Source organism: Parus major, chromosome 2, assembly GCF_001522545.3.
Source record: "Parus major isolate Abel chromosome 2, Parus_major1.1, whole genome shotgun sequence".
Taxonomy (NCBI): domain Eukaryota; kingdom Metazoa; phylum Chordata; class Aves; order Passeriformes; family Paridae; genus Parus; species Parus major.
In genome coordinates this window covers 42,631,653-42,659,643 of record NC_031769.1, presented here as the reverse complement: position 1 = coordinate 42,659,643, position 27,991 = coordinate 42,631,653, and the positions used below count along the sequence as shown (strand labels likewise).

The 27,991-nt window shown below is 36.6% G+C and overlaps 1 protein-coding gene across 1 annotated transcript; it reads left to right on the top strand.

Annotated features, from left to right (window-relative positions):
* Positions 1 to 27,991, top strand: MRPL3 (mitochondrial ribosomal protein L3). Its single transcript, XM_015619700.2, has 10 exons — positions 1 to 113; positions 1,864 to 2,042; positions 2,856 to 2,947; positions 3,749 to 3,847; positions 7,700 to 7,799; positions 9,615 to 9,675; positions 17,523 to 17,631; positions 19,327 to 19,404; positions 20,420 to 20,497; positions 27,546 to 27,991. Exons 1-10 carry the CDS (start codon positions 40 to 42, stop codon positions 27,693 to 27,695), a joined length of 1,020 nt encoding a protein of 339 aa, XP_015475186.1. The 5' UTR covers positions 1 to 39; the 3' UTR covers positions 27,696 to 27,991.

Here is a 27,991-nt window from a genome sequence, read left to right as displayed (position 1 = left end):
GGACGCGGCGGGGCCGGAAGGCGGCGCCGGGCTGGCGGCATGGTGGGCTGGGGGCTGCTGGCCCGGCTCGGCGGGCGCCTCTGCGCGGCGGCGGCGCCGGCTCCCGGATACAGGTAGCGATACGGCTGGGAGGGCAAGGGGCTGCTCCGGAGGAGGGGAGGGAAAGGAGCGGCAGGAGGAGCGGGGCTCGGCCACTGTCGTAGCCCCGAGGTCGTAGAATCGTAGAATGGCCTGGATTGCAGGGGGACCTTGAAGATAATCTAGTTCCAGCCCCCCTATTGGGAAGGGACGCCTTCAGCTAGATCAGGTTGCTCAGAGCTGCATCCAGCGTGGCCTTGAACGCTGCCAGGGATGGGGCATCCACAGCTTCTCTGGGAAACCTGTTCCAGTGCCTCACCACACTCAGAGCAAAGAATTTCTTCCTAATATCTAATCTAAGCCTACTGTCTTTCAGTTTGTACCCATTCCCCTTTGTCTTGCCACTACATGCTGTTGTAAGTAGGTTTGTCTGGTCTTTCCTGTAAATTCCCTTCAGGTACTGTAAGGTGAGGGGCACCTGAGCGGCCCTTTTCCTTAGGCGGCCTTTTTCTGGCCCTGGGCGCCGCCCTTCAGAGTCCTCTGTGCAGCCTGCTGGAAGCTTTGATCCAGGGGTTACTGCTGGGGCATTCCAGCCTTAGAAATAGCCCCGGTCTTAAAAGTAGCCCCTGCCTGCGTGGGAGTTATGTCAGGACAGGCGTGTTGGCATCCAAAGCATCTTTGCAGCATAGTGAGCGACTTGACCTGCCATGTTTTGGGTCACCTTGGCCCACTGGCCACATGTATTCACTACCTGTACTGTTAAATATTCCTTTGTTGCAGAGGATTGGGGAGAATTCAAGCCTTTTTCAGCCCTCATAAAATTTATGGCAGGACACTGAGCTGTTTAGCAGTGTTTGGCTGAAAATCAGAGAGTTGTTAGGGCTGGAAAGGAGCTGAGGATCCAAGTTCTAAATTGAGGTCTAATTTTTTTCTCACCTTGTGGCCAGCCCTGAAGTCAGACTAGTTTGCCCAGGGCTTTGTAGTTTGGGGCCTTGAAAGCCTCCAAGGACTGACTCTGCACAGTCCCTCTAGACCAGTGCCAGTGATTGTCTTCAGGCTGAACATTTTTTTCCTTATGTCAAATCTGAATCTCAGTTTATAGCACTTCTCACTAACCTGGTGTGCACCTCATTGACATGGCCTGCCTCGGTCTTGTCAGTAGCTTTCTCACTAATTATTCCATGCCACTTGTGGATGGGAATGTGCATCTCTCCTTTATGAATTTCCCTGCGTTCTTTGTTGGCTTGTACCTACAGCTGGCAGAGGGACACACCCTTGAGCATCATTCACCACTTCCTTCAAATTTAAGAACAGTGCACTCATCTTCTCTCAGAGGCCATTGATAAAGATATTGAACAGGACAAATCCCTGAATAGACTCTTGAGGAACTCTGTTTGTAACTAGCATTCTAGTAGAGTCCCAACCATCAGCTGTGATTCCTCCAGCTGATGATCCAGCCAGGTTTCTTCTCAGCTGATAGCCCACCCATCCATATCATAACATCCCATCTTGGATAGAAGGATGGTGCAAGAGATTGTTTTTAAAAGTCTTGCTGAAGTTAGGGTAAACAGTACCTACTGTTGTCTGTTTCTTCATGGAAGAAGCTGGTTTTTTATCTTAAAAGTAGTGGTTGGTTGGTTGTTGCTTGCTCCCCTTTGATATAATTCAGAGTACTTAGTCAAATGACAGATAATTAGGTGGTTTATAAATTAGATGTAAAATACATGTTATGAGACACTTTTTGTATTGATAAGACACTCAAAACCTTTTCCCACCTCTGGAAAGGGGTCAGCTGGGCTTTGTAGTCAGACATATCAACAGTTCAACGTGGTGGCATGAGAATCTTTCTGAAGAGAATGTGGAGTTCCTCAAGAAGATAACTGCAGAGGAGTACAAAGCTCAGACAGCCAGCAAGCTGTGCCCTCTGAAAGATGAGCCATGGCCACTGAATAAGTGGACACCAGGTGAGAAAGTATCTCCTCTGAAATAGCTCTTCATGCTGAAATTATTGTTGTTGTGTTGTTGCATTCAATATCATCAATATTGTGTCTTGAGAGATATTCTTCTTGCTTTCACAACAATCATTCAATAAATCTCCTAGTAAATAAGTAAATGTAATACATCAGTTATCTAAAAAGCATTTCAAATATTACAAGATGTTAAGAACCTTTAAAGTTCTTAAGTTTAGTTTTTAGTCCAGCACTTGGCCCATCCCACTGCTGTACAACAACAAGGTATAAATTAAGAATTCATCAAAAAGTGTCCTTAGAATATAAAGCATATGAACCTGAAAATGTTCTTGTTAATATTGCAGGAGTCTGAAGAGAGGTGTAGTATATAGTACCATCCCACTTCTGGTCTGTGATTACAAATTCTTAGGCACAGAATTAAGTTTCTGAGCCTTCAGAAGGGTCACATCATTTGTGTGGCAAACTTGACAGATTGCCTTTGCAAAGATTGGGGTTGGAGCAACCTCCTACAATAAACTTTTCAATAGTTAGTTTGGCTCTAATACATGAGTGTTCTATTTTGGAAAAAAAAAAAAAAAAAGAGCAGTAGTCGCATTTTCTATCAAACATAGCTGAAACAAGTAGAACTTTACTACTTTACTGCTGGTGGGGTTAAAAACCCCTATCCTACATGCAAGGATTTAGTGGTGTTTTTTCTCCTTCACCTCCTTAGGAAAGATCAGAGTTAATGGGACTTTGTAGATTATTAGATAAACTCTTTCAATTATTATGTGTGAAGGTGCATCCATGTTTTGTTTTGATCTACAGATTCCATCAGAGTTGGTCTTGTTGCAGTAAAACTGGGAATGATGCCAATATGGACCAAATCAGGAGAAAAACATGCTGTCACACTACTTAAGGTGAAATAAAACATAATGAATTTCATCTCCTGCACTCACTGTATTCAGATTGTAAACCTGCTGTTTCAAGGAAAAGTGAAACTTATTACTTGTACAGAGTAGGAAATCCTGACAGAAAGTGAAGATTTCTTTCACTCATGTACAGCACACCAGCCCCATTCTGTTTATATCCAAACTTTCCAGGAGTGATCTGCTCTGCTGCCTCAGCCATTCAAATGCTGCAGAGCTGTGAGTGGTGTTACCTAGGTGATGCAACAAATGGGGTTAACTATCCCACTTCACTTCTTTTATTTTTCCACCTGCAGGCATGCTGGGATTAGTTTCACCTTGGTTTCTGAGCCTTTGTAGCTCTCAAGCTGCTTCTTCATATTCTTCATATTCTCCAGCAGCTGCTCTTGTGATGAAGCCTTTCTCTGACTGGCTGCTGCCATAAGAGGAGCCACTGCTGTGAAGGCCATCAGGTTTACACGGCAAAGGAGCAGGAGTCTAAAATGTGGGCTCTTACCATGTGCTTTGCATGCTTACAATAGGGATTTTGCAGATCTTGTGTGAAAAATATGATTATAATTTCTAGAGCATTTATGAAATTAGTTTGCATTCTACTAATTTTTTATTTTTTTTTTTTGCTAAAATGAGCCTTCAGTTCATTGAAAAAGCAATGTCAGTGGTAAAAACGTAACACACTGTCTTACTTGTAGGCTGTATCTTCTGTTATGAAAACAGAGACTGACTTTGGTGTTTTGTTGTCTTAAAGCATACACATCTTCTTATGCTCAGATGAATGCTTTCTCTTTTTTCTAGGTTCAGGACTGCCATGTTTTAAGATATGTTTCAAAGGAAGAGTCGGGTGGAAAAACAGCTAAGCTGCTGGTTGGAGGCAAAAATGTATCTCCTTTTTCTGTAAGTGAAGCACTTTGGGTGTCTCTGCTGGAATAGTTGTTTCTGTTGTGATTTCAGTACAAAAGTAGCATAAGTAGACTTCTCTGAAAGATTTATTGGCACACAAGCATGCTTTGTAATTGGTTTTTTGTCACATTCACCTTTGCCATTTCCTAAAGCAATTGTAAATTCTTGTTTAAGAGAATAGCAAGAAGAACTTTTTGAAAGTTTTGCCTCTTAGTTCTCTAGGAAAGCTGTGGGTTTAGGAATTTGCTTTGATGTGCAGTGTGCCATGCTGGTGAAAGGGTTTGAAGGACCATGAGCAGTGGAGAAGTGTGTGTTCTTCAGGTCTGTGGAGATGCAGTTGAGATGAGGACTGCAAGATACTTCAGATGCCTGTTCTAAATTGACTCAGCTTCATCAGTTTTTTACAGTTTAGTGTTCTAGCTTACTATTCTTTACTGTCTTTCTAGCTGTAGTTCTAACTTTTCCCCAGGTCTGTTGACATTGTTTAATTTGCCTGTAGTTCTGCTGATAAATAACTTCAGGACATATCTTTTCAAGAAGATAACTTCATGATTGTAACTCATCAACAGCCATATCAAAGCCACTCACTTGTTTAGACATTCCGGTTGCTTGATGTGGAATTCCCAGATATCTCTAGTGGTTGAAGTTGTCTGGCAGAGCTGTCATTCCCCAGGATGAGTTATAGATCAAGCAGGAACAAAGCATTCCCTCAAAGGATTGCAGTTGATGTGGAGCATTATTTATGTAAAATACAATTTTTCAATTTTTTCAGTATCCTGACACTCATTTGTCTGGTTTAGGTGAGTAAAAAAATCCCAGGGCTCATGACTACTGAGCAGATTATCTCGGTTCATGATCATGGCTTTTTGAGGACCTAGATTTCCATTTTTCAAACAGATGGTTGTCCCAGGGCCTGAAAATTAATCTGTGTACTTGTTTCTGCTTTAGTGGAGGTAATTTTTTCACTTGATAGATCTGTTGGCTTTTTAGTATATTCTGCTGATTTTGAACAGGCTTATACTTCAAGGTACCATTCTTCTATTTCAGTTGGTTTATGCCATATTTGACTGTCACAGATTGTGCATTTCAGGTGTTTATCCTGTCACTTTAGTCCATTTCCACTTTCCAGGTGTGATATTTTTCATGGAAAAATGACAGTTGTGGTTTTTTCTTTCCTGTTACTTTGGTCTAAGACATGCAAGAGGCTTGGGAATAATAATTTTCAAGTTGTATTTTGCGCATTAGACTCCTTAGAGTTGATCTTTTCATAAAGATGATGTTACCAGTAAAGCCAGTATGTTGTCAGAGTAAAAACATTCCAGAAGTAAGGAAGTATAAAGAAAACTTCTTTTTAAACAGCTCCTATGAAAATTTCTTCAAAGCAGAGCTACCTAAAAAGTCAACTCATGGACTTTTTAGTAGTGTGAGTTATGTTAAGGACTTTCTTTGGGCATAACTTTTCTCAAGTCAGCTTCTATTAATTTGGTTGAACTTAGACTCATTTTATAAAGGTGTTAATTAAATATCTTTTGAGTGAGGTCCTGACCTGAGACTGAACTGTGTAGTATTATTATTCTGAGCTCTGTATTATTATGCTTGTCACCATTACTGTATAAACTAGACAATTCCTAAGGAAGAATTTGGCATACTGATTCTGAGCAGTTTTACTTGTTAAGGTACTAACAAGTGATGTATTTCTATGGTTTAGCTGCAAGTCTGGATCATTGTTTTCCTATATTTATCAGCCTTTTCTCTCTGAACTGTCAGAAGTGAGAATTAAAAGAAAGGTGAATGATACTGTCATGTATTAGCATAAGCAATTTCTCTTTTGTTAATTCCTCATAGGGAACATCTGTCTTCCTTAGATTCCTCACAGCTACTGATTTTTAATTAATTCAATCAAAAGATTCCTTCAGTAATTTTTCTAACAAAGAATTTCCTGTATTTCTTTGGAGTGTCAAATTGCTTTAAAACTGATAAGGAGTATTGCATTTTTAGCAAGATTTATTTTTCCTTTTTAGCCTGATGTATGTCACTCTGTTATAAGTGAACAGATTTTTCATGATTTTTTAATGCAAAATTATGATCAAAAGTACAGTTCTGCCAGTGCTCAAACATTTTTTTTTGTCAAAAATATTTCATATGCTTCCTATAAGTGAGGGCATATTGATGATTTTCTTACAATACTGGAAGACATTGTTGGTGTTTTTAAAAATAAGGAACATCTGAGAGTTCACTCGGTGTTCCCGTCTTCAATATTGCTTTTTTGGAAGGGTTTGTAGCAGTGTTTTGTTTGTAAAAATACATGTCTCTGACTTGGCTGTTTAAAGAGGAGATGCTGTTACAGTAGAACAGTTCAAGGCTACAGCTTAGAGTAGGACTCTTAAGATGTAAGTGAATTTTACCCTTCGACTCCATCATGCTCTTCTTCAGCTGTGCACAGGGCTCCCCTTGCCATAGCTTAAGGCAGCAGTTTTACATAGCTGGAAATAAAGGATTGATATACAGGCACTTAGTAGGAAGTCCATATCTTTATTTTTCATTCTCACATATAGTTCTGCAGATTAATACAGGTGCTCCACTGATCCCTCAAATATTTGTGGTCTTAGGAGAGATTTTTTTTATGTAGTCGATTGTGGTTTTTTGAAGGTATTTCTCCTATTTCGTACTGCGACAGCAAGTTAACAAATCTTTTGAGAAACACTTTTCACTCTCAAAGACAGATAAATTTAAAATTTCTGTGTTTTTTCTACATCAGAGATCCTCATCATTTTGCTTCCTCATTTTTGATAAAACTTTCTCTGTTCTAACAGTTTTCAACAAATGTTTGAAAAGAAAAGAATGGGCAACAGGGAGATTTTCAAAACTGTTTTCAAATACACTAAGTAACATTTTTAAAGTTGTTCACATTGCTTGCTCTTAAAATACACAAAATAATTTTTGAGAGAGGGTGAACTGCACAGGAGTTTTGAAAAGCAAACCTCAGAGATGAGATTATCCAAGTGTGACAGTATTGTTAGATGCTTAAATTGCTTTCTCCCAGAAATCATTGAAGGAAAATCAGCTGCATCGCTTTCTTTTTCCTGTGGCCACAGTTTTCCTGTGAATCACTGTTTGTGTTGCTTGGTTTTGTCTCAAAGTTCTGCTGTTCTGTGAGATGTCCTGTTTAAAACAGCTAAGAATAATTTTGAGTACTTTTAAATTTGTCAGACTCATCTGAAAAGAAAATCCCTGCTTTAGTTAGCAATGGTTTGACATTGAGTGTACTTGTTATATCTTAAAAATACATGGACTGTAAACTTGTTGTTACTAAATTTTCTTTTTTTTGCCCAGAGACTCAAGATTTTCTTCTGTGGAAATTTAAGCATTTTTAGAAGTTTCTGCAAGACGAGAATTTGTTTCCATGGTTTTGTTAGTTAAATAAATTATACTTATTGTGGTGTGGAACTAAGTCATCATAAGCTTTGTAAAAGAGAACCTACTTCTAAATTACTACAAAACTCCTTGTAAGCCATGATAAAGAAAAGTAGCATCTGTCATCTATCATCTACATTATAAATGATTGGTTTCCCTTTTCTGATCTTTGAAATCTCCATATATCTCTTGTTTATATTAGGTAGCTGTAGGGTAACTACTTGACAGAAAATTAAAGGAGTTTTTAAATAAGACACAGGAGTTTTTAAATAAGTTTTATACAGAGATAAAATACAAGCCTCAAGATGAAATTCTAGTATGATCTATCTGTTTCTCTGAGTGATGTTAATGGTCTGTAATTGTTTTCTGTGCTAGGTTAATTCTTGGGTATTTTAAGATAACTTTTTTTTTTGTGGCTGCTTTTTGTTACAGAAACCAGAGTCTGCACATGAAATTTTTAAAGAAGCTGGAGTGCCACGGAAGCAGAAAGTTTCAACATTTAATGTAACAGATGATGCCATAATTAAACCAGGTAATCTTTTTGAGCTACTGAATATTATGTGTGTAGTCATTTAGCATCTGCCACTTGTAGACCTAAAAGAAATTTTGATGTGTATTTCAGTGTTGTTTTTTATAGAAATTGATGAATTTGTTGTCATTAAGCACAAGCAAACTGTTTTCATATAGGTAAAATTAGAAGGTGGATTTTACTTTTTAGTTGATGAGATATAGGATTTTTGCTTTTTCCATGTCTCCATCTATGAGAAAATAAATCCAATCCAAATTTACTAGTCTGAACATTGAGTTAAGAAGTAAATATCTGTAACCTTGACTCACTTATTGGGCATGAATATGGATGCAGTTACAGGAAGTTCTGTGTTTATCCTAATGAGAGGGACACTGAATTTTGTGGTAATGTTTCTCAGGATCCTGAAATAGCAGTTTGAGTTCTGTTTCTTCTTGATGCATTCAAAAGTAGGACAATGGCTGCTTTTTCTGACAGCTTGCAAAGTAAAGCACACTAAAACAAGTTTATAACTAACATTCTCACTAAAAATCAGTATTGGGAGTTTGAGGATCAAATGAAATTTTTTTAAGTTTCTGAGGTTTTATTAGGTAGTGTATTTAGGTTGTGTTTATTTTGTGGTTTTTGGCAGTTACAAGTATTTTCTGAAGAATTATGTAAGGTAGGAAATTCTAATATATTGCATCTTCAGTGACATTAGTGGAGGGTTTTTTTTACTTTTTAAGACAGTGCAGTAACTGATAACAATCAAATCTGACATGAAGTCTGGACTGATCAATGGAAGCAATAGCTTGAGATAAAGCAGAATTAGAAGTTTCTGATAAAATGATTTTGCAGTGTGTGTTTTGTACATAACATCCTTTATGTGCATGATTTTGTGTCAGTTGGCAGGTATCTTATCCAAATGGGTGGATTATGTAAATATAACATGAAATATTATGAAAGTTTTTATGCTTGAGACTTATAAGAGGTTTCCATCATTTCAGTTTACATTCATACAGATTCGAGAAAGCATGAAAGCAACCGAAAAAACATGAAGCAATTAAAATTTCATTTTTTTTTTTAATGGATGTTTAACAAACTGCAGACTGAAATATGCAGCCACATGGATCTTCAGATTAAAGTTCATTTATCATAAACTAAGTTATCAGTTTTGCTTTGTTGTGTTTTTTTTAAGCTGCTAATGAAAGAATATTTGGAGTTGGATAAGAAAAAAAAATCACTGAAGACAAAACAAATCTAAAATTTTGATACTGCAAGTACTTAAGGAATTAGTGTAATTACAGGGAGGTGAATGATGTCACTGACTTACAGTAGCTCTGTTTCTGATAAAGGTTAGTGTGTAGACAATTCTCCAGTGGAGGAAGTTGTACTTTTGCCACAGAATTTAATTAGGAAACACTGCATCTTAATAGAGGAACCGTTGCAAAATTTTATTTTATTTTTTTTTTAACCCTCTACCTTGTGAAGTGCTAGTAGTTCTAAGTGCAGCATATTCTGGTTTTTTGCTAAGCATAAGTGTTATGAGTCTTAACTAATCAGGCACTTTGGCCTTTGGCAGTGTATGAAGGGCAATGTATGTATGTAAAGCCTTGACCCTTCCCTCCTGCTCATCTGAAATTGAGTTATTTCCTAAGAAGTCTGCTTAAATAGTAAATACAAAGCATCTATTTCAGTCAGTGAGGTTCATAAAGAAGAATAAATAAGGTGTAAATAAGAAGTTCTCTTTTCTTTCCTGTGACTAACCTACCCTGGAGGATGAGGTAGTGGTTTGAGGATTTCAGCACTAAGTTGAGCATGATCTCTCCTCTTCTCCTGCAGGTACTCCTTTGTATGCTGCTCACTTCCGCCCCGGGCAGTTTGTGGATGTTACTGCAAAAACGTAGGTGCATGAGCATTTATTGTGTCTTAAATCTCTCTCAGAGACTGGCTGATTTTTTTTTTTCCCCTCCCTCTAATTTGACTTGAATCCATGGCTCACAAAAGCTGAAATACAATTGTACAATGTACACTACAATGGTAGTGACAGGAAATTGACGTCCGTTCACTCATTGGGTCAAAAATACCAAACTACATTTCTTGATGAGGTTTACTCTTGGTTTTGAACAAGGCAGGTAGACTATTAATACTATTAAGGCTGAGGTTCTGCCTTTGTTGTCTCTCATGTGCCTATGATTAGCATGGGCAAAGAGATTTTTAATGCAGTATCTCTAGTATGTAAAAATGGAGAATAAATGCTGAAATGCATCAGTTCCCAAAAAGACTGCTTAACTTTAATTTGGTGAAGAGATGGGAAGAGAGATGTGGACTGAAAGGATAGCGAAAAGCTAGTGAATACATTTAGCAGTACAACAGAGCTGTCAAATTAATTATTGGTTTTTGTTGGTTTTTGTCGTTCCGATTGGGAACGGCTGGAAGGAACGACACAGACCCTCAGGGAGTCAGAACAAGAGGATCCTTTAGTTTATTGCTTGCAGGCCTGCTTTATAGACAGATACGTGGAAAGTACAGAAAGGAAACTCTTATTGGTTAGTAAACTGCTACATTACCATCATTGGTCAGTGGGGTACACCACCCCCCTGACTTTCTCCTGCAAGGAAAACAAGGAACACATAACAACACCTGCAAGGTTGTTTTGTGTCCCTGAGGATTGTTTTAATTCTTTCTCATGTCTTTCCCAGACTACTTTCTCAGGACCAGCCTGAGAAGCTCTTGCAGCCTGTAATCTGTACAGGCAGTGTCAGAATTTAGCATCCATAGGTTTTGTTTTGTTTTTTATTTTGTTTTTTTTTGTTTTCTCTCACATTCCAGCTCATGTCCTTGCCAGCAGTGGCTAAAGATCTTTTACTCTAATGTGGGAGGAATAATTTCCTCTCAGACCACTGTGTTTAAAAGAAAAACTGGCATCTTGTGGCAAAGACTGGTCCTAACTCTTGTTGTATATCTGTGATTTCCCCTGACCAAGAGAACTGTCTGCATATTTCAGTGTCGTGATATAAAGATAACATTTGCCATTACATGTTTTATTTTCTCTGCAATGGAGATAGTACCCAGCTGCAATTGTCTCTCATGTAGGGTGTAATGCCTATAAATGTCCAATACTGTTCACAGGATTTTGTATATATGGGGAAACCAGCCATATCAACAGAGCTGAGTATGCAATTCTAGTAGAACGACACCTCACTACATTTGTGAGGGCACTCTGTTGAGAAAATTAAGGAATTGACTTGAATTAGTATTTTTTCTATATCAGACTTCCTTATGAAATACTTAGACCTGGCATATTATTCATTCTGCTTCTAAACTGCATTCAGTGAGCATCCTGTAAGAGACCATAGCTTGTTTGCAAAATAAAGCACATGATCATTAGGAATACTTTTAATGGAGATTAAGTGTCAGTCTTTGTTAATGCAGAAAAGCTTTGTTTTTCTAGGAGTTTTTCCAAGAACTAGGGAAGGGATTTTTTAGCAGTGTAGAAGATACTGGTCAACAGCTACAGGGTATTGATTTGTATCTTGCTTTTAGTATTTGAAAATACTAGCAAGCTAAAAATAGACTGGGATCTTGGTCCTGTTCAGTGAATCCATCCTAGATTGTAATTCAGTAATTCTAATATGTTTTCTCCAGATATTTGTATTATCCCATTTCAGAAATTGGCTGTGTGTATGTACTGCTAATTTGGTAGCATATTTCTTGTAATCCTTCTGTAAAGGTGAAGGAAACTTTCTTTAACTAAAGAGAAAGGTGAAATGGGTTTTCTGTCAGTGTGGTTCTCTAATCATTCCAGTCCTTCTATATAAAAAAAAATGTTAACCTTTTTCTGTGGTTCACTCACATTCTGATTTCTGCTTCTTTGAAATGCTTCATTTATCATATTCCCTTACTTCTTGGACAAGAATTAAGTTACGTTACTACATTTCAGTTTTTCTTCTATTCTTTTACTTTTTTCCAAACAATTTGATCCAGCAAAGTCCCATCCAGCTTGGGGGAGGATTTGGAGGAAGGACCTGGATCTTTCTGATTCAAACCATTATGGACTTGAAAAACAGTAATTCCTAAAAACATGCTGTCAAGTAAAGTTTTTAGAAATATATTTACATGAACATGTATTTTACATTTTTGAGTAAATGTAGTAAATTGACAGTAGTTTTGCTTTAATTGAAGGAAATGCCAGAGTGTACAATATTAGAAATCATATGGATGAAAATAGCAGTGCTGTTGATAATAGCGTGATGAATTGTAATGAGTCCTAAAAGAAGAAAGAAAGAAAATTAATGTCGCCTCAATGAGGAGATAAGACAGTGGAATATAAAAGATATTTTAATTTTTTACCAACTTTTAATTGTTCACATGATTGTAAATGTAAATAAATGTAAATAAAAAATAACTCCTTATAAATAAGCAAACTTCAAACTTCATTTCAGAAGTCCTGGGTTAGCCTCTTCATTTGGTTACCAAAATGTAGGGGAGTTTTTTATGACTGTCTTCTTTTAATTTTCCCTACAAATGTTTTTGTCAAAGTCTTTTGAAGTGTTTTGATTCATTTATACCTCTGTAAAGAAAATTACTTTCACAGGAATGAGAGGATTTGGTTAAAGATTTATGTATGCACTTTGGTTTTTTTGAAATCTCATAATTGTTCAGTATGGTATGAGTGGCTTTTAGAGCATGGAGAGTAGGTAGTATGTCTGCATGCTGTCACTCTTCTATAGTGCTGAAATATTTTCCTCAGTACTTATTTTGGCAATTTAAAAGCTCAGTCCTTAAGTTTAGTCCTGCTGAGCTTGGAGCTAAAACGCGCAACACCATCCAGAAACACTTCTCTCGCAGGCTGCAGCTCTGTGACCCCACCTTGGGTACTGCATCCAGCTCTGTGGTCCCCTCTAGGGATGGAGCACCTCCCCTGTGAGGAAAGGCTAAGGGATTTGGGATTGTTCAGCCTAGAGAAGAGAAGACTTCAGGGTCTTGCAGCCTAATTGCAGCCTTCCAGTACCTGAAGGGAGCCTGTAAGAAAGGTGGAGAAAGGCTATTTAAAAAGCATGTGGTGACAGGACAAATGGCTTCAAAGTGACAGTAAGTTTAGATTAGATATTAGGAAGAAATTCTTTGCTGTGGGGGTTGTAAGGAACATCAGAAATGTTGTCACTCTCAAGAAAAGGCTGACAGTAGTTTTGTTGGAAATGGGCTAGAGTTAAGTGGTGAGTCTGAAGTGTTTATGGTTTGTTTAAGTTTTGCTCGATTAACGGTGTAATCTGAGCCTGAATATGAACTCTCCGTTTGCCCAAAGTTATTTAAGTAGCTGGAATACTTTTCCTCTGCAGCATCAAAATAATGCTCTGTTAAATTAACTACATTTGAAGAGTTACTAGCAAAATAAATTGTTGCTTAATTAGAGTGGTTTATTCCAGTAGCTTTCTAAATGAAAGTTCTCTCATTAAGTACTGGCATTTCACTTGTATCAAACCTGGAAAATTAGGCTTTGTACAAAATTAGGTGGTTGACCTCAGCACCTGCTTTCCTGCAGGTGAGTCCAGAACAACTGTAATTAAACTCTATTTTTAGCTCTACAGAAAGATTATTTCCCTTTTATTTAACTCCTGCATGTCTTAGTTTTTCCTATCATCATTGCTCCCTGTGATTAATTTCTGGAAATCAGGTAATGTTTTGCTCAGTGAACCAAGTAAACTAAGTCACTGAATTGCATCTGTTGAAGAGCAGAGATATTGTACATTTCATACCTAGTTTTATAAGGCTCATGCATGTGGGGTTTTGTGTTCAGATAGGCTGTCTAATGTTACTGTGTGAACATTAAAAATGTCTAGCCCTTAATTCAAAGCAAGACAACACGTAGAAGGTGTCTTAGCATGATATCACAACAGGATAAGTAGGATGTCAAACATTGTACTTCAATGTAGGTTGTTGGCTGTCATATTTCAGATACTGTAGCAAGCTTAATTCTTTCTGAGTAGATTTGAGTTATTTTGCTAAATTAATATATAGTACTGGGTTAACATCCTGCTTTGACAAACCTTAATGTTTTTTGAAAATTTCGACTGGCTTAGATTGAGTTTCAGTAATTATTTTTCTTTTATTGGTGATACTTGCTGAATGTATTCATACCTAGTAATTTTTAAGAAGGGCAAAGGGAGCAATTAAACAATTTGAAATTAATGATTTTAATAGCTGACACCTGATGTCTGTTCAAAAATCAACAAGAGAATAATCTTATATGATATTCATTATTTTTGTCAGAATAAAAAAAAAACTCAAGAAAACTGTACAATACACTGTTTAAACTCTTCTCTGATTTTCCATAATATGTCTTGAACAGCATGCATCTTAAGTTCTCTTCCTTGTTTATATAAGATAGATATTAGTTTCAAAAGCATGTTGCATTTCATGCAGTTGGATGAATGTAAAATCAACATTTAATATATCAAAATGCATTAGAAATATAGATAAATTGTGGGTCATGGAAAATGTACTCATCATATTTTATTTGCATATAATGAAGAAATCCGCCACTTGTCTGAAAACAGATCTTATTTATATCAACTTAGGCTGGAAAAACACTGGTTTTTAGAATGCTTGAAGTATATTGTCTGAGCTACTAACTGCCTAGTTGACCAGTTCTAAATTTTATTATAAACCAAATGCTAGTAGTTCCTTTCTTTATTTTAAACTTTACATTCAGTTTAGATAATCTTATTCCGTCCTTACTCTGGTTCCAGCTTTATTTCATATAGAGCATGAATTAAATAAGAAATATATACTGTAATTGTTTGTCTTCTTGACATGTGTTTATAAAAACTACACATCATTTATTCTTTTTTAAAGTAAAAAACTCCAAAATGAAAAAAAGCTACAGCTGCTTCTTATTTAATTATTTTAATCATGATGGCTGTGTCGTATTAAATAGGAAATTAATGTCAGAAGGTCATAAGGTAGTGCCCTTGTAGGTAATTGAACAAATAAAAAATGAAACTAATCTGAAACATTATTGAAGTAGTATGATGAAAAAGCCTGGATAGATAGTAAGGCATTGTACTTTATAAAATACTCTTAATTTCAGCATTATGATATCTTCCCTTGACTTCAAAATATTTCAGAGGCTGAAGATTTGTTTTCATATTCCAGATCAACAGATGCAAGAGAGCTTTCAGGTTTACCAGAGTGCTCATTTTTTAGTTTGATCACACTTTCTATACATTTCCTAAGGCTTCAGTATTGTAAAATCTGAGTCTTCATTCACAGAAAATGTGTGTGTAATTGGAAGAACCAAAAAGCAACCAAGCATTCTCTACTGTGTGAATCATTAAACACTAGCAACTCTGTCATGTGATGTAATCACTTTTTTTGGAAGATATCTTATAATATTTGATGTACTAAACTCTTTTTAAAAATACATCTCTTGCATGTATTAAGTATTTATGTTTTCAATTTTTTAAAGCACAATTTGACAGTATTCTAAATTGGTCATGTTAAAAATGAGTAAGCTGAATGAAATGTTGAAGTGGTTTCATGACATCAGAGATTTATTCTTCTTTGCTAAGTTTGACAGTAGAGTTTACTTTTGAAATGGTAGCTTTCTATGGTTGTGTAGGTTTCTCTGAATTGCAGGGGCATTTCTACAGCTAAAGAATTTATCATGCCTCATCATTTAAAGAGAGAATTTGTCTGCTCGCTCTGTTGACTGCACAGCTGCCACCCTCTTGCAGTTGATTTTGGAGACTTTGCTAAGTCCATCTTCCAGCTAGAGATGCCAGAAGTAATCTGCTTGGAAAACATAGTCAGTAATAGGTACTTTAAAAGAAAAAAATAGCATTTTGGCAGAACAGATATGAGTTTCCCTATAGCTTAGTTTCTGCATGTATTTCATAGTTACTGCTCCCTAGCAATACAAAAACAGAAAAACAAAAGTTTTGAGCCTCTCTTAAAGTGTATTTTTGAAACCATTTTTTATGACTATTGCTGTTTACTACTGTGAGCTTTCTAAATAAGCCAGTTCTGTCCAAAAGTGGAGTTACAAAGCCTTGCATCCTTGGGATTCCTGTCTTGTGTTCCTGATCCCACAGGTCCTTCCTTCCACAGGTGCCTTCATTCGGCTTCCTCTTATAGCCCTGACCCCCTTCATCTTCTCATGTCCCTCCACTGTCTGCTGGCTTGGAAGGACTTGTCTTGCTGGTGACAATCCCTTGCATGACTGATCAGCCAGCAGGTCAAAGGAAGATATCACTACTTTAATTAAACTTCAGCTTTTCATTAGCTGTAGGTAAAGAGCAAGAAATAAGAGCTTCTAAGCAAGAACTTTTTTATTCAAGCAATTACATGTGTTTCTTTGCTAAATTTAACTGGGATTGACCTGTGGATTCTGAGTAGGGAAGGGGAAGACCAGGAGACTGATACCATGGTTGCACAGCTCGTGTTCCCTTACAGTTCTGTAGCTATAGAGAGTCTTTCTTCATGGCTATTTTTGACTCTGGTTTGATGTGTTCAAGGCAACCAGGACAGCAGTTAGAGGAGAATTGAATCAAGTGGGAAGAGGAAAGAATCTAGTTTTCATTAGTGTTGGTGCTCCCTGTGTTTGTGTGTTCTCTAGTTTTTCATTTCAGTGGCATGCTGAACAGGGAGTCAGCCAAGTGCAGTTCCTGCACAAAGCATGTTCTGTGCATGCTCATACCCAGCTTTATTTTAGATGCAAAGTGCATATATATATATATATATATATATATATATATATATATATATATATATATTTTTAATGTGAAGTGCATTAGCAGAGAAAGGATTTCTACAAATTGGAGGAAAAGGATTCTCTTGCAAAATCATAGATTCACAGGATAGTCTAAGTTGGGAGTGACCCACAAGGATCACAGGGTCCAACTCTTTAACTGAAAGGCCCTTAAGGGGATGGAGCCCACAACCTTGGCATTAGTACCACCATGCTCTGACCAGCTGAGCCAATTTCAGGTTAAATTTAATAATCAGTGCAGCCACAAACACTGTGGTCAGACTTCTCCTTTTGGACACAGACAATGCCAGTTTAACACACACTTTTTTTGGCTTTTCCTTTGTGTAGTGGTAAGGTGATTTTTCCTATTGAGTCTGTCCCTGCAGTAAATAGAGAATTCCAAAGCCAGTAATGCTGTCATGTGGCTCAAAGATGAAGGACATGGACTCTCAAAATATATTTTATTTGGTATTGTGCTTTAGAACTTATTTGTTGGATGAGTACAGATCAAGGGAATTACATGTCATTATACACAAAGCTGCCCTCAAGAGATGAGTTTGTCGTAGTATGGAAAAGAGATGTTCCTTCTAAGTAGTCAATCTCTTTCCTCTCTCAGTGCTTAGGCCTGATATTAAATTGTGGTGTATGTTATTATTTGGGGTTTTGTCTGGGTTTTTGTTTGTTTATGCTGGTGCTCACTTGGTAACAGATTCATTATGGTAAATTTTTTGAGGACAGTCACAGCAAGGAGCATTTTATGTTGGTCTTCTTGCCTATTTGACTCTTTTCTAGTGCTTCTTACTCTGTAAAGCAGTCTTTAACCATTGTGCTAAAATATGTTTATGATATAAAACATGGATTTTATTTAAATATATTCTTCCCTAAGCTAGTGTTGTTAAAGGTAAAAAAACCATGAACCTGACTGAAATTGTTGGTTATGGCTAGGAGCTTTATGTCTGACTAACCCAGGTTTGTCTCTTAATTATTTTTGTTTTCAGAATTGGTAAAGGATTTCAAGGTGTCATGAAAAGGTGGGGATTTAAAGGTCAGCCTGCAAGCCACGGCCAGACAAAAACTCACAGACGACCTGGAGCAATATCTACCAACGTGAGGATTCTCATTTCCCATTAAAACATTCTTCAGTGTTTTTAGAACAGCTTACTAAAACTGAAAAAATGTACACTAGCTGGCTGCCACATTTACTCTGTGCTAGCAGGGAATCCCAGCAGCAAAGGAAGTTCAGAAACCTGTATGAGGAGCAATGCTGTTCTCTTACACCTTGATTTATGAATATTCTGTATTTCTGGAAAATGCACATATTTTAACTGAGCTAATTGGTGTATTTTGTAATATAGTGAGAGGAATAGCCTTAATACTTCAAAGAGAGTTCTAAGAAGCTTTTATCATGGCATTTATGGATTGGAAAGGATTTGCCTGTTATTTTATACTGCAGATACTGTACTGTTCTTTGGAACCCTAGTTCCTTTTATCGCCTTGCCTGGCATGTGTAGCTGCTTAATAAACTGATCCCCATAATTTAGTAGGGAATTATTCCCAAAAGTGTGTAAGCCTCTATGCATTTCTAAGCAGAGTACAGAGTCATATTTTTACATTTCAAGCTATAAATAATACTAGTATAAAAGCTCTTTGAGCAGGTTAATTTTAGACTTTGTCTTATAAAGGCTGTACAATATTTAGACTGAATTAAGAGGAATTTTTTGCAAACTAATTAAGATCAACTGAGTCATAGTACTGAACATGTACTGTCCAAAAATTTCTTAGAGAAATTAAAATATGAAAAAGGATTAATAATGCTCAAGAGAATAGTAAAAGCAAAAAGGCAACAGTCAATGAAGTTTGAGTAACTGAGAGTGTAAAAGCATGTGTTACTCATTTATAATCCTCAGTTTCAGCTGGAAAAAGAATTCTACACCTGACACTTGTTTTCACTGAAAAATGTAAATATTTGAACACTAAACACTATTTTAGCAGATGGTATTTGTCATTAAAAAAATAACCCATCTTTTCTTTAAATTAGAATTTCTTAGGCAGTAATGTTGCATGTAATTTCACAAAGTATATAGAATGAAAAGTGGTATTGGAAATAGGTATGATGGAACAAAACAAAGTGAAAGGATGCAACAGGGCAAAAATAATGCCTTGATAGTACTGTCCCATCTATGGCTGGCTATCTCAGATAATTTTGTAATCCAGGACTGTTCAGTAGAGAGTCCTCTTCCTAGAACTGCATTGCAACTGATTTCCTGAAATCATGGTTTTCACAAGAATTAAGAAAAATTCCCAAGAGACATTGTTAATGAATAACAGAGATGCAGGATACAAATCCCTTGATAACAATGTAGAATTGAAAGTTATTGCACTTATTCCTGCCTTTTTTTTTCCCCACCTTCGTTGTCCAGTTTATGCCCAGACAATCAAAAGTGGGGTACAGAAACTAAGGAATACTGGGTAATGGAATTAAAACTTCCATTCTCATGAATACATGCATTTTAAAAGATCTGATTGACATCAGTGTAAAAACTTTTTGATTAGGGAAGGAGAGAAGCTACAGTGCGTGTGTATATATATGTATAAAAAAAATGTTGTGGTTGTGGTCAAATATTTCAGAACACATGTAGACTGGAACCTAACCTCTAGCAGGAGGTATTTAAAATGCTTATCAGGATTACATTTTTTGATATTATATATTTTCAGCCTTGGAAATACCAGCATATTTTCTCTTGAGTTTGTAAGTGTACCTCTTGCAGTTAACCTGGTGGTTTTGGCCTTGTTCTTATCTAGAAAGCTTCCAAAGTTTATCGTGGGAAGAAAATGCCTGGTAAAATGGGTAATATCTACAGGACATCTTTTGGATTAAAGGTGAGTTCTGGGTATACCTGTGTGTGTGTATAAGGTGATGGCATTGCCAAGCAGTGATGTCCTCTGTCATCTCTGTCAGAATCCAGACAGCAGCATCTTGAAGTAAGCAAGCTGGAAGGACCAGAGCAGCAAATGTGTTCTCTTGTGGGTTACAAATAACTTATATGAACATCCTTTGTGTTTGTAATACCCTGGGATTTCAGGTGATTCTTCTACATCCAGTGTGTTTTTCACTGTGTCCCTTGACTTCTGCCTTTGAAGAGGAAGAACCATCAGGCTTTTGGTGACTTCAGTTAGTATCTCCATGACTATTCTGTTGTTCATACATAAACTATTCATTGGTTCATAACCAACCCAAATCTGAGTTGTTTGAAGCTCTAACTTGATCATGGCTTTTCACTTTCATATGTGAAAAGGGAGTTGTAGTTTCTGTCCTGATTCTGATTTGTACATAGCTACAGCAGCTCCTGGGCTATTAAAACTACTCTGTCTCTCAAGGCAGCCTCTTCAGTTTGAATGAAAAGCATATTGACCTCTAGTTTGCCGAAAACTGCAGTTGTTGTTCTCAGTTTACTACAACTAATTTTTTGTAATAGAAAATGTGTGCATTCAGTGGAGCACCTGATTAAGAAATTAACATGGTCGCAGAAACATTTTCATGAGGACATTTGTTTTACTTTGTCACCTGTGATGTTTTTCATGTTTTTCAACATGTTGCTATTAGAGGGAAAGGAGACCTAGGAGCTTTGGTTAGTTTTACACTGAACAAAGAGCTGCTTTGCCAGATACAGCCCTTTAAAACTGTTTCAGCCTCTTGCATTAGGAGGCTTTTCACCCAGAGTGGCATGTGAATGAATTTTGTAGCAAGTTTAGGCCTGTGCAGAACATTTTTCTTTCCCAGAGTATCACAGCCAATTACTCAGTTTGAGCTTTGCTGGACTTCTGTTTATAAAACTGGTAATAGTCTCTAAACAGGACTCAGTGTCTGATTTTTATTTTTTTTTCTGTCTCCTAGGTGTGGAGGATCAATACAAAACATGACATTATTTATGTAAATGGATCTGTTCCAGGACACACCAATTGTATGGTGAAGGTATGTTTGCTAGTTTCAGTACTGGTATTAATGACTCCTAAGCACTCTACTAATCAATTTACAAATGGAAAAACACTGGTGGGATGCAGTTTTCATTTCTTCTGACAAATCTTGTACTGTTGAATTAAAGGGCAAGTGGAATCAGTTCTATTAAAGAGTGTGGTCAGCAGGGGCAGTGGGCACTTTAAATGGCTCCTTCTTAGATTTGCACCCATGTACCTTATGACACACCAGCATGGTTGCTGAGCCCTGTGATAAGTGTCTCCAGGCTATGTCCATCCCCTTTGAATGCTAACATGAGCCTGTAACATGGTGGTGAGATTTCCAGATGTTATAACATTTCCAATGTTATTTAAGTGTTGTATTAATAATCAGAGATACACAGCAAGTCCTGCTTTAGAGGTTATTTAAAGTATTCCTATAGCAGTTAGCTTTCCAAGAAGCAGTTGAGGTACAGGAAGAGACAGCTGGAGCTCACAATAAAGATCTGAGTTATCTTTGGAATCAGTATAAATGTGGCAGTAGTATTTTCTGTGGCAGTCTACAGGATTAATTTCACATTTTCTGGAGGTTGTTTCAGTTTTCCATAGGCAGTCTTGAAACAATGGAGAGTCTAATAAGTGTTCTTATGATGTGAATAATTCACATCAATGTGAGAAAAGTGCTTTTTAAGGGTAGTTTTCAAAGTAGATTTTTCTTTCTAATTAGGTATATTCTACACACCTGCAAACACCATTTACTTGGAGGAAGTTCTTTCTGACTGAATAGAGTGCTGGGTATCAAATGTCTTTGCTATGAAGGACTATAAAGAGTTTGGTATGCATATACCTGTGTATCTGACAGTTTTAAATCCTCAGAGGTATTGCAGGGATTTAAATTGTTCAGGACTTGAAAAGCTGAAGAGTTCATCAAATTCAGATGTTTTCAAATAGTTTATTATCTTCTATTTTACTGTGGACATCTGTTTTTTTGTCTCTTAGTTGTGGAGCAGAACTCTACAGCTACTGGGCCTTACATACAGCAACCTTGCTTTCAAACAGGTGTTTTACCATAGAAAAATTATATTTCTCTCACTGCAAATAAGGCCTTTTTTCCTGGGCAAAGTATCTCTAAACTATTTCTGTTTTAATGTCCAGCCCAAGCCTGGGGAATGCATTACAGATTTCTCTTCCAATATAGTGAAAATTGCTTAAGAGATGTCCACAAAATGTAGTTTTCAGGATAACTTCTGCAAAATTACTGGGCATGACATAGAAGTGTAGTTTGGCTGGCTTTTCATCTGTATATTGGACTGAATTACTTTTTCTTAATTGTGTTCAAAATGGTTTTTTCTAATCCTGAGGCATGAATCTGAACTTGGTTGCTCTATGTCAGTCTGAAATTTAATTAACTGGGAATTTATTTTAAGATGTTAGTTTTAAATTATAATGTATGCATGCAAACAGCATAATATAGCTGAAAAATTGACAAATGTTTGATGCCCAGACTGTATTCTTTGATCTTAATTGTTTGCTTGAGCAAGAGTTAATTGCTGAAAAAGATTGTGCATCTTGTTATCCTAGTCATGCTGTTAAAATCCACACTTGGTGGCAAATACAGGTACACATCTCACATGTTTTATCTGTAAGGATGCAACATCTTATGAAGCTGCTGAGACTGAATATAGTACCTGTTTTTTACCAGAATAAAACTTTCATCTAACTAGACTCAATAAACTAATTTTTATTTCTGATTTTAAGTGAGTTAAGAAAATAAACATTTATTACACACCTGTAATATAAATTGTTTTTAAAAACAAAGCTCCAGGTTCTTATGTACACCATGATCTCATTCAAACAAATCTTTCTTCCCTTGCTGATCAGACACTGCACACTCTGCTTGGAGAAGAACATACGTGGGAAGAATGAAGCTTTTCTTCCTGTAGAGCTCCTTACTTAAGATAATAGATTATATGAAAGTTGACCAAAGTGCTCCAGACTCAAACTTTCATGACATTTAATAATATATAACACTGAGATAAGGACACAGCAGTTGGTATTATTGCTATTTAGAAATAGGTTTCCAAAAATTGCTTCCAGTCTTACTTGGAGATTGAAGGCAGTATATGTAGTAAGCAACATTTCATTCCAGTTCCTTGAGCTGGTGGATCCATTCTGTGGCTTTTTCCTTGCATGAGCTGTATGAATCATTACATTGATTTTTTTTCCCTTATTTTTTCAAATATATCTGCGAAGAGTAGAGAAGGCTTTAATTATAAAATTAGGTAAAGCAATACTATTTGGTTCTCTCTGGGAATTTTTTTCTCCATTAATCTTGCTGCACTCATCTGTGGTTTTTTTTTTAGTTTGCCTTATGCCTTTCTTCAGGGATGTTTTCTTGTTTGCTTATAGACTTCGACTTCCAATATATTGTTGTACATTTGTTTGGATCTGTAGTTGGGGAGAAGAATTATGGGATATTAGTTGTTCTAATTACTGTTCACTGCACTAACTACCTGCCTGTAATTAAGTAGGACTAATATCTAGGGAATTTGAATCCATCTGTCTTTGAGCTCCAGAGTGAAATATTGCGTAATGCTTTCCTCTTTGTGTGCCTCCAAGGGGAAGGCATTTGTGTTCAGTACCCACTCTGTGTTGCTTGGTAACCATTAAAACCATAGTGCACCTTTAAAGCATATATTTATTTTGTATGTTGTATTTTTGGAAACTTTGTGCATCAGCACTGTATTCAGACAGAGATGAAGCACTTAATTTTTTTAAGTTTTGTTTTCAGCAGAATAAAATTGCAGAATACGAAGATTGATGGATTTCTGGTTTTAATTAGAATCAGCTTTCATTTGATATTGCACACTGAAGTATGCAGATAAATAATTGACATCAGTAATGTTTCTAGCCAACTGGAAAACTAATGATAAAAAAGCTTACTTTAGCTTTTTTCACAATTGCAAGGTCTGGTAAAATAAAGAAACTTCGGCAGTGTAGTGGAATGCACAGAGCTCTTCTCTTACAAGATAACATTGTGGAGTAAGCATTTGTAAGTTTGTGTGTTGGGTCTATTTAGATTGCCTACCTCAGGAAACACCTGTTTATTTCTGGGGTATCTTAGATTTCAGGGTCTGTTGTTACCATCTGTAATAGTTTTCTCTTTCTAAAGATTATGGCTCTGGATTGCTCTCCCAAGTATATTACCAAGAAGTTCTCTCTTTTGTCATTTGAGAGATATGCACAAGACTTAACTCCCTTTTTAAGTAGATGGCCTATAGTGGAGGGTAATAGAGTATATTATAATCTACAATGTTATAGTTTGTCTTTGATAGTGTTTTATACCTGCCCTAATTTTAAGGCACCTGATTTTCTTAGGATATTCAGGGTTGATCACTCTGAGTATATCACTTGTAGTGAAGGCAGAAATTCTGGCAAATCTTGTAGACCATTAGAGTTGTGTGGAGGTTTGGGGGGATTTTGTTTGGTTGGGTTATTTTTTAAGACAAAATAAGGCTGGTCAGAAATGGGTATAATTCGTGGGTTCAATTATATGTCTAGCTTCAAAAATAGCAGAGAAGCTGAGTTAAGTGATGCATGACACCTCAGGAGCTTATTTCTAATAATTTTCTGTATTTAAACATATTTTTATGTTTACCAAATAGCTTGCGTTCTTTGCTGTGGTTGCTAACACAGCCTGAAGCCCTGTTAAACTACAGATGTGAATTGTAGCTTTAGCATCAGTTTTTAATCTTAAGACCACATTAAGCCTTTTTTGGTGATAGATTTCTGAGTTTGTATTTGTTTATACTACCCATTATGCTGTCAATATAGGGGACATACATAAGTGCAGTTTATTAATTGTGTGCAAAACCCTTTATGACTGTTCTAAAGATTTAGTGGCAAAAACCCAACCAGCTCCAATTTCAGCTTTCTCTAGTATTTTTCTTAATAAAATGACCTGTCAGAGAATACACTGTGGTGGTTATACCATCATCTGTATATACCATTTATCTGTAGTATAGTCTGCTGTAATATGTAGTGCTATTAACACAGCAGTTGAGTAAGCCAAGCATTTATAATGTGAGTTACACAGTAAATGCTTTTATGGATTGCAGTAACAGTTTGGACTGTGAGCTTGATTCCTTCTGTGGATGAAATTCACTGGATTTTAGTAACACGGCATGAAAACTTACTCCTTTATTAAGGATGTTCTCAGAAGGTTTGTAGGAGAGCAGGAAGAGCTGTGCTGATTCACCTGCACTTTTATGTGTACATGCTTATACAGACAAGTGTAGCTGATGCTGCTGCACACCAGTGAACCCCTTTATATGCTGTGAAATTATTGTTCAGGAATCTGAGGTAAGAGATACAGGAAATCTTTGGTATGCTAAGCCCTTCATAAATGTAAAGGGAGTAATTAAATAATTCTCTTGAGCAGACAGATAAATCATACCGTGTTTTAGTTGCTAATCAATACTTTCAGATGTAAAATGAAGTTCTTGAGTTCTTCCTTTAAATAGGAATGATAATGATAATGCCTGGTAATAGAATGATAATATCCAACTTTTTTTAATTTCAAGGAGAAATAGTTTCATTTAGTTTGTGGTGAAGCTCTAAAATAGCACTTGTTTGCTTTAAATTGCATTTGAAAGCTATGAATGTAGAAAAAGATGGGAAAAGAGCAGTAGTTACACCACTCAAAAGAAATACTGCATCAATTATACCAATCAAAAGAAAGAGCATATCAGAAGGAAACTATTTTAAAATCGGAGGTGGCCTGTACTTCTGGGATGTGTCAAGCTTTTGAGGAGTTTGGAAGGGGCAAAATGAAACAGTGTTGTACTCCTCTGAGAGCAGCAATGGTCTGTTGAAGATGTTTCATGAGAATCTTAAAACTATTTTGAGAATATTCCATATCACACTGGAGATACTATGTCCAAAATGCCCCTTGGCATTTATATGTAATTCATACAATGTTAAGTCCTGACAGAAATCTTAAATTCATTTGGGTTAACTAATGCAGGACTAAGATTAGACTGTTGGATTTGCCTTCAGTTAAGAGCTGATGTCTTACTGCTAAATCCTGTCATAAGAAACTGTTTTAAGAAGAAATGGAAGGAAAATAGAAGGAAAACAAACATTTCAATTCCTTTCATTTTCTGGGTGTCTCCAGAACTGCCTGCAGTGACACAGCCTGTATATAGTACATTCTATTTCATGATAAAAATAATCAAAAATAACAAAAACTAGGCATGAAAAACATTTAAATAAGTTATACATGAAATGAGTAAGTTACCATAAGTAAAATCATTTATTCTAATCTTTCTAATACTAGTACATGTAGGGATCATGGGGGTGTTTGCTGTTGGCAGAGAAATCTTTTGGTGTGTAATAAGATTAGAGAGTGAAGGAGAACTTAGCAAGGGAAATAATAGAAAACCAGTGAAGCAATTAAAATGTGGTTCCATATAGTAAAAGAAACAGCCACAGCATATTGAAAGGAAAGAAGGACATCTCTGAAGATGCCGTCCTTCAGGTGGCATTGCTGAAGCTCTCTGACTGTTTCTTCTGAACTCACTGGTGCTGGAACTGTTCAGGAAAGGTCTGTGGACTTGGACCCCAGGCCAGTTCATTCCATCCAGATGTGCAATGTAAATTGGAACCTAGGGGTCTGGCAGTTCACAAGGCCATAGAGAACACTTCTGTAGAAGAGGAATGATCTACTTGAAAAGCTACTTAGCCATCCTAACCAGTGCAACACGTTGAGCCCCTCATCCCCTCATTAGTAAAAGATTTTCTTTTGTTTATCAAGCCTGCCCTTCAAAAATATTGGAATATCAAATTTATTTGACATTGATTTATTTAATGCCATCTGCAGGAATCCTCATGGACTTTGGGAAAGATTTGACTAATAGTGGATATGAATTTGGTATATACATTGCTGTCAGAACAGAGCATTCAGTGGGCATAAAATTTTTTTATTTAATTTTTGGCATAAATCAGAATTGTCCTAAATGAAGTCTTTGTCCAACCAAGTAAGAACAAGTGTCCTGTTCTTTAAAAGCCCACCAAAAACTAAGAGGAAGAGGTTATCTTCTCTCTACTAAAATTTTGTCTAATCTATTTGCACTTTTTTTTTTTTTGATCCACTTTACTATAGTGCCTAAAAGGGATTCTTATAGCTCAGGAGGAAGACTATATGTAACAACATAAAAAAGAAGAATTTAATTCTAAATCAAATCTAAGAATCTGTAGCTCTTTTTTTTTTTTTATTCAGAGATACCAGCCTTCTATCTGCTACTGCAGACAAACTGCTTTTTGCTGATAATTCTAGCTTCTAATTTTCTTCAGAGATTGGAGTTTCAGGGGCTAGATTTTAAATCTTTACACATGTACAGAGGTCAGTAAAGGAATTTCTCTGTGGCTCCACAGTTCTTGCAAATGAACTGTCTTAGATGCTCGCCTTCTTCAAACTTAGGTACTGATTTCTGAGTGAAGAATTTTAGATGTTTAACTCTGCAGTCACTGAACAGCTCTGCAATAGCCAGAGGGATTCGATACAGCACATGCACATATCTTTGCAAAATTAGTTGCCATAATTAGTTTGCATCACAGATACAAACATGTATCTTGTTTGTTGTAGAGGTGATTACACTGCATAATATAACTTGGAATGTCATGTAGGAGCATACTGTGGGAAGTGAGCACTGTTCAAACAGGCTATAATTCTATACCCCTTACATTAATAACATTTTAAAATATTGAGCAATGAATTCATGAGTGGGTTTTGATTCACTGTAATGACAAATTCTAGGGTTTTTTTTGTTTAATTTTGCTGATTTTTAAAATCTCTTTAAGGATGAGTACAAAAGGTTAAATTCAATAGCTGGGGTTGATGTTAAAGTACCTGATGATTATACCTGTAATTCTTTAAACAAGTGAGATGTGAATGCTGTTAGGTTTTTCTCATGCATGCAAGCTGAGTTCTTTAAATTCTAGTGTGTCACTGTCTGAAAATCTTCTGTAAGATTTATTAACCATATTCTCCCCCTCCTGCTTTTCAGGTCAGAGATAGCAAATTGCCTACTTACAAGGACTGCAATAAAAATCCTCCATTCCCTACGTTTTTTGCTGATGGAGATGAGGAACTGCCAGAAGACCTTTTTGATGAGGAGATTTTTCAGTTCACAGATCCATCTGTCACATTCGCATAATGTTCCTTGCATCTTTGAAAACACAGTTTTGTTCTTTTCATGTACATTGCAGTGCTTTATAAAAGCAAGCCTATGAATTGCAGTCTGGCCAACTGACTTAAACACTTCAGGTATTGTTATTTTGGTCAGGTAATCAGGTTTCCCACTGTCAGTCTCAAACCTGTACTTAAAGCAGCAGGTGAGTCTGAGGGACAGGTCGTAAAGCACACCAAATTGTGAGTCTTCAATGACCTCTTGTCTTCTGCCTCAGGCTGTGAAAACCTACACAATCCTGAAAAACTGTTGTTTTGAAGATG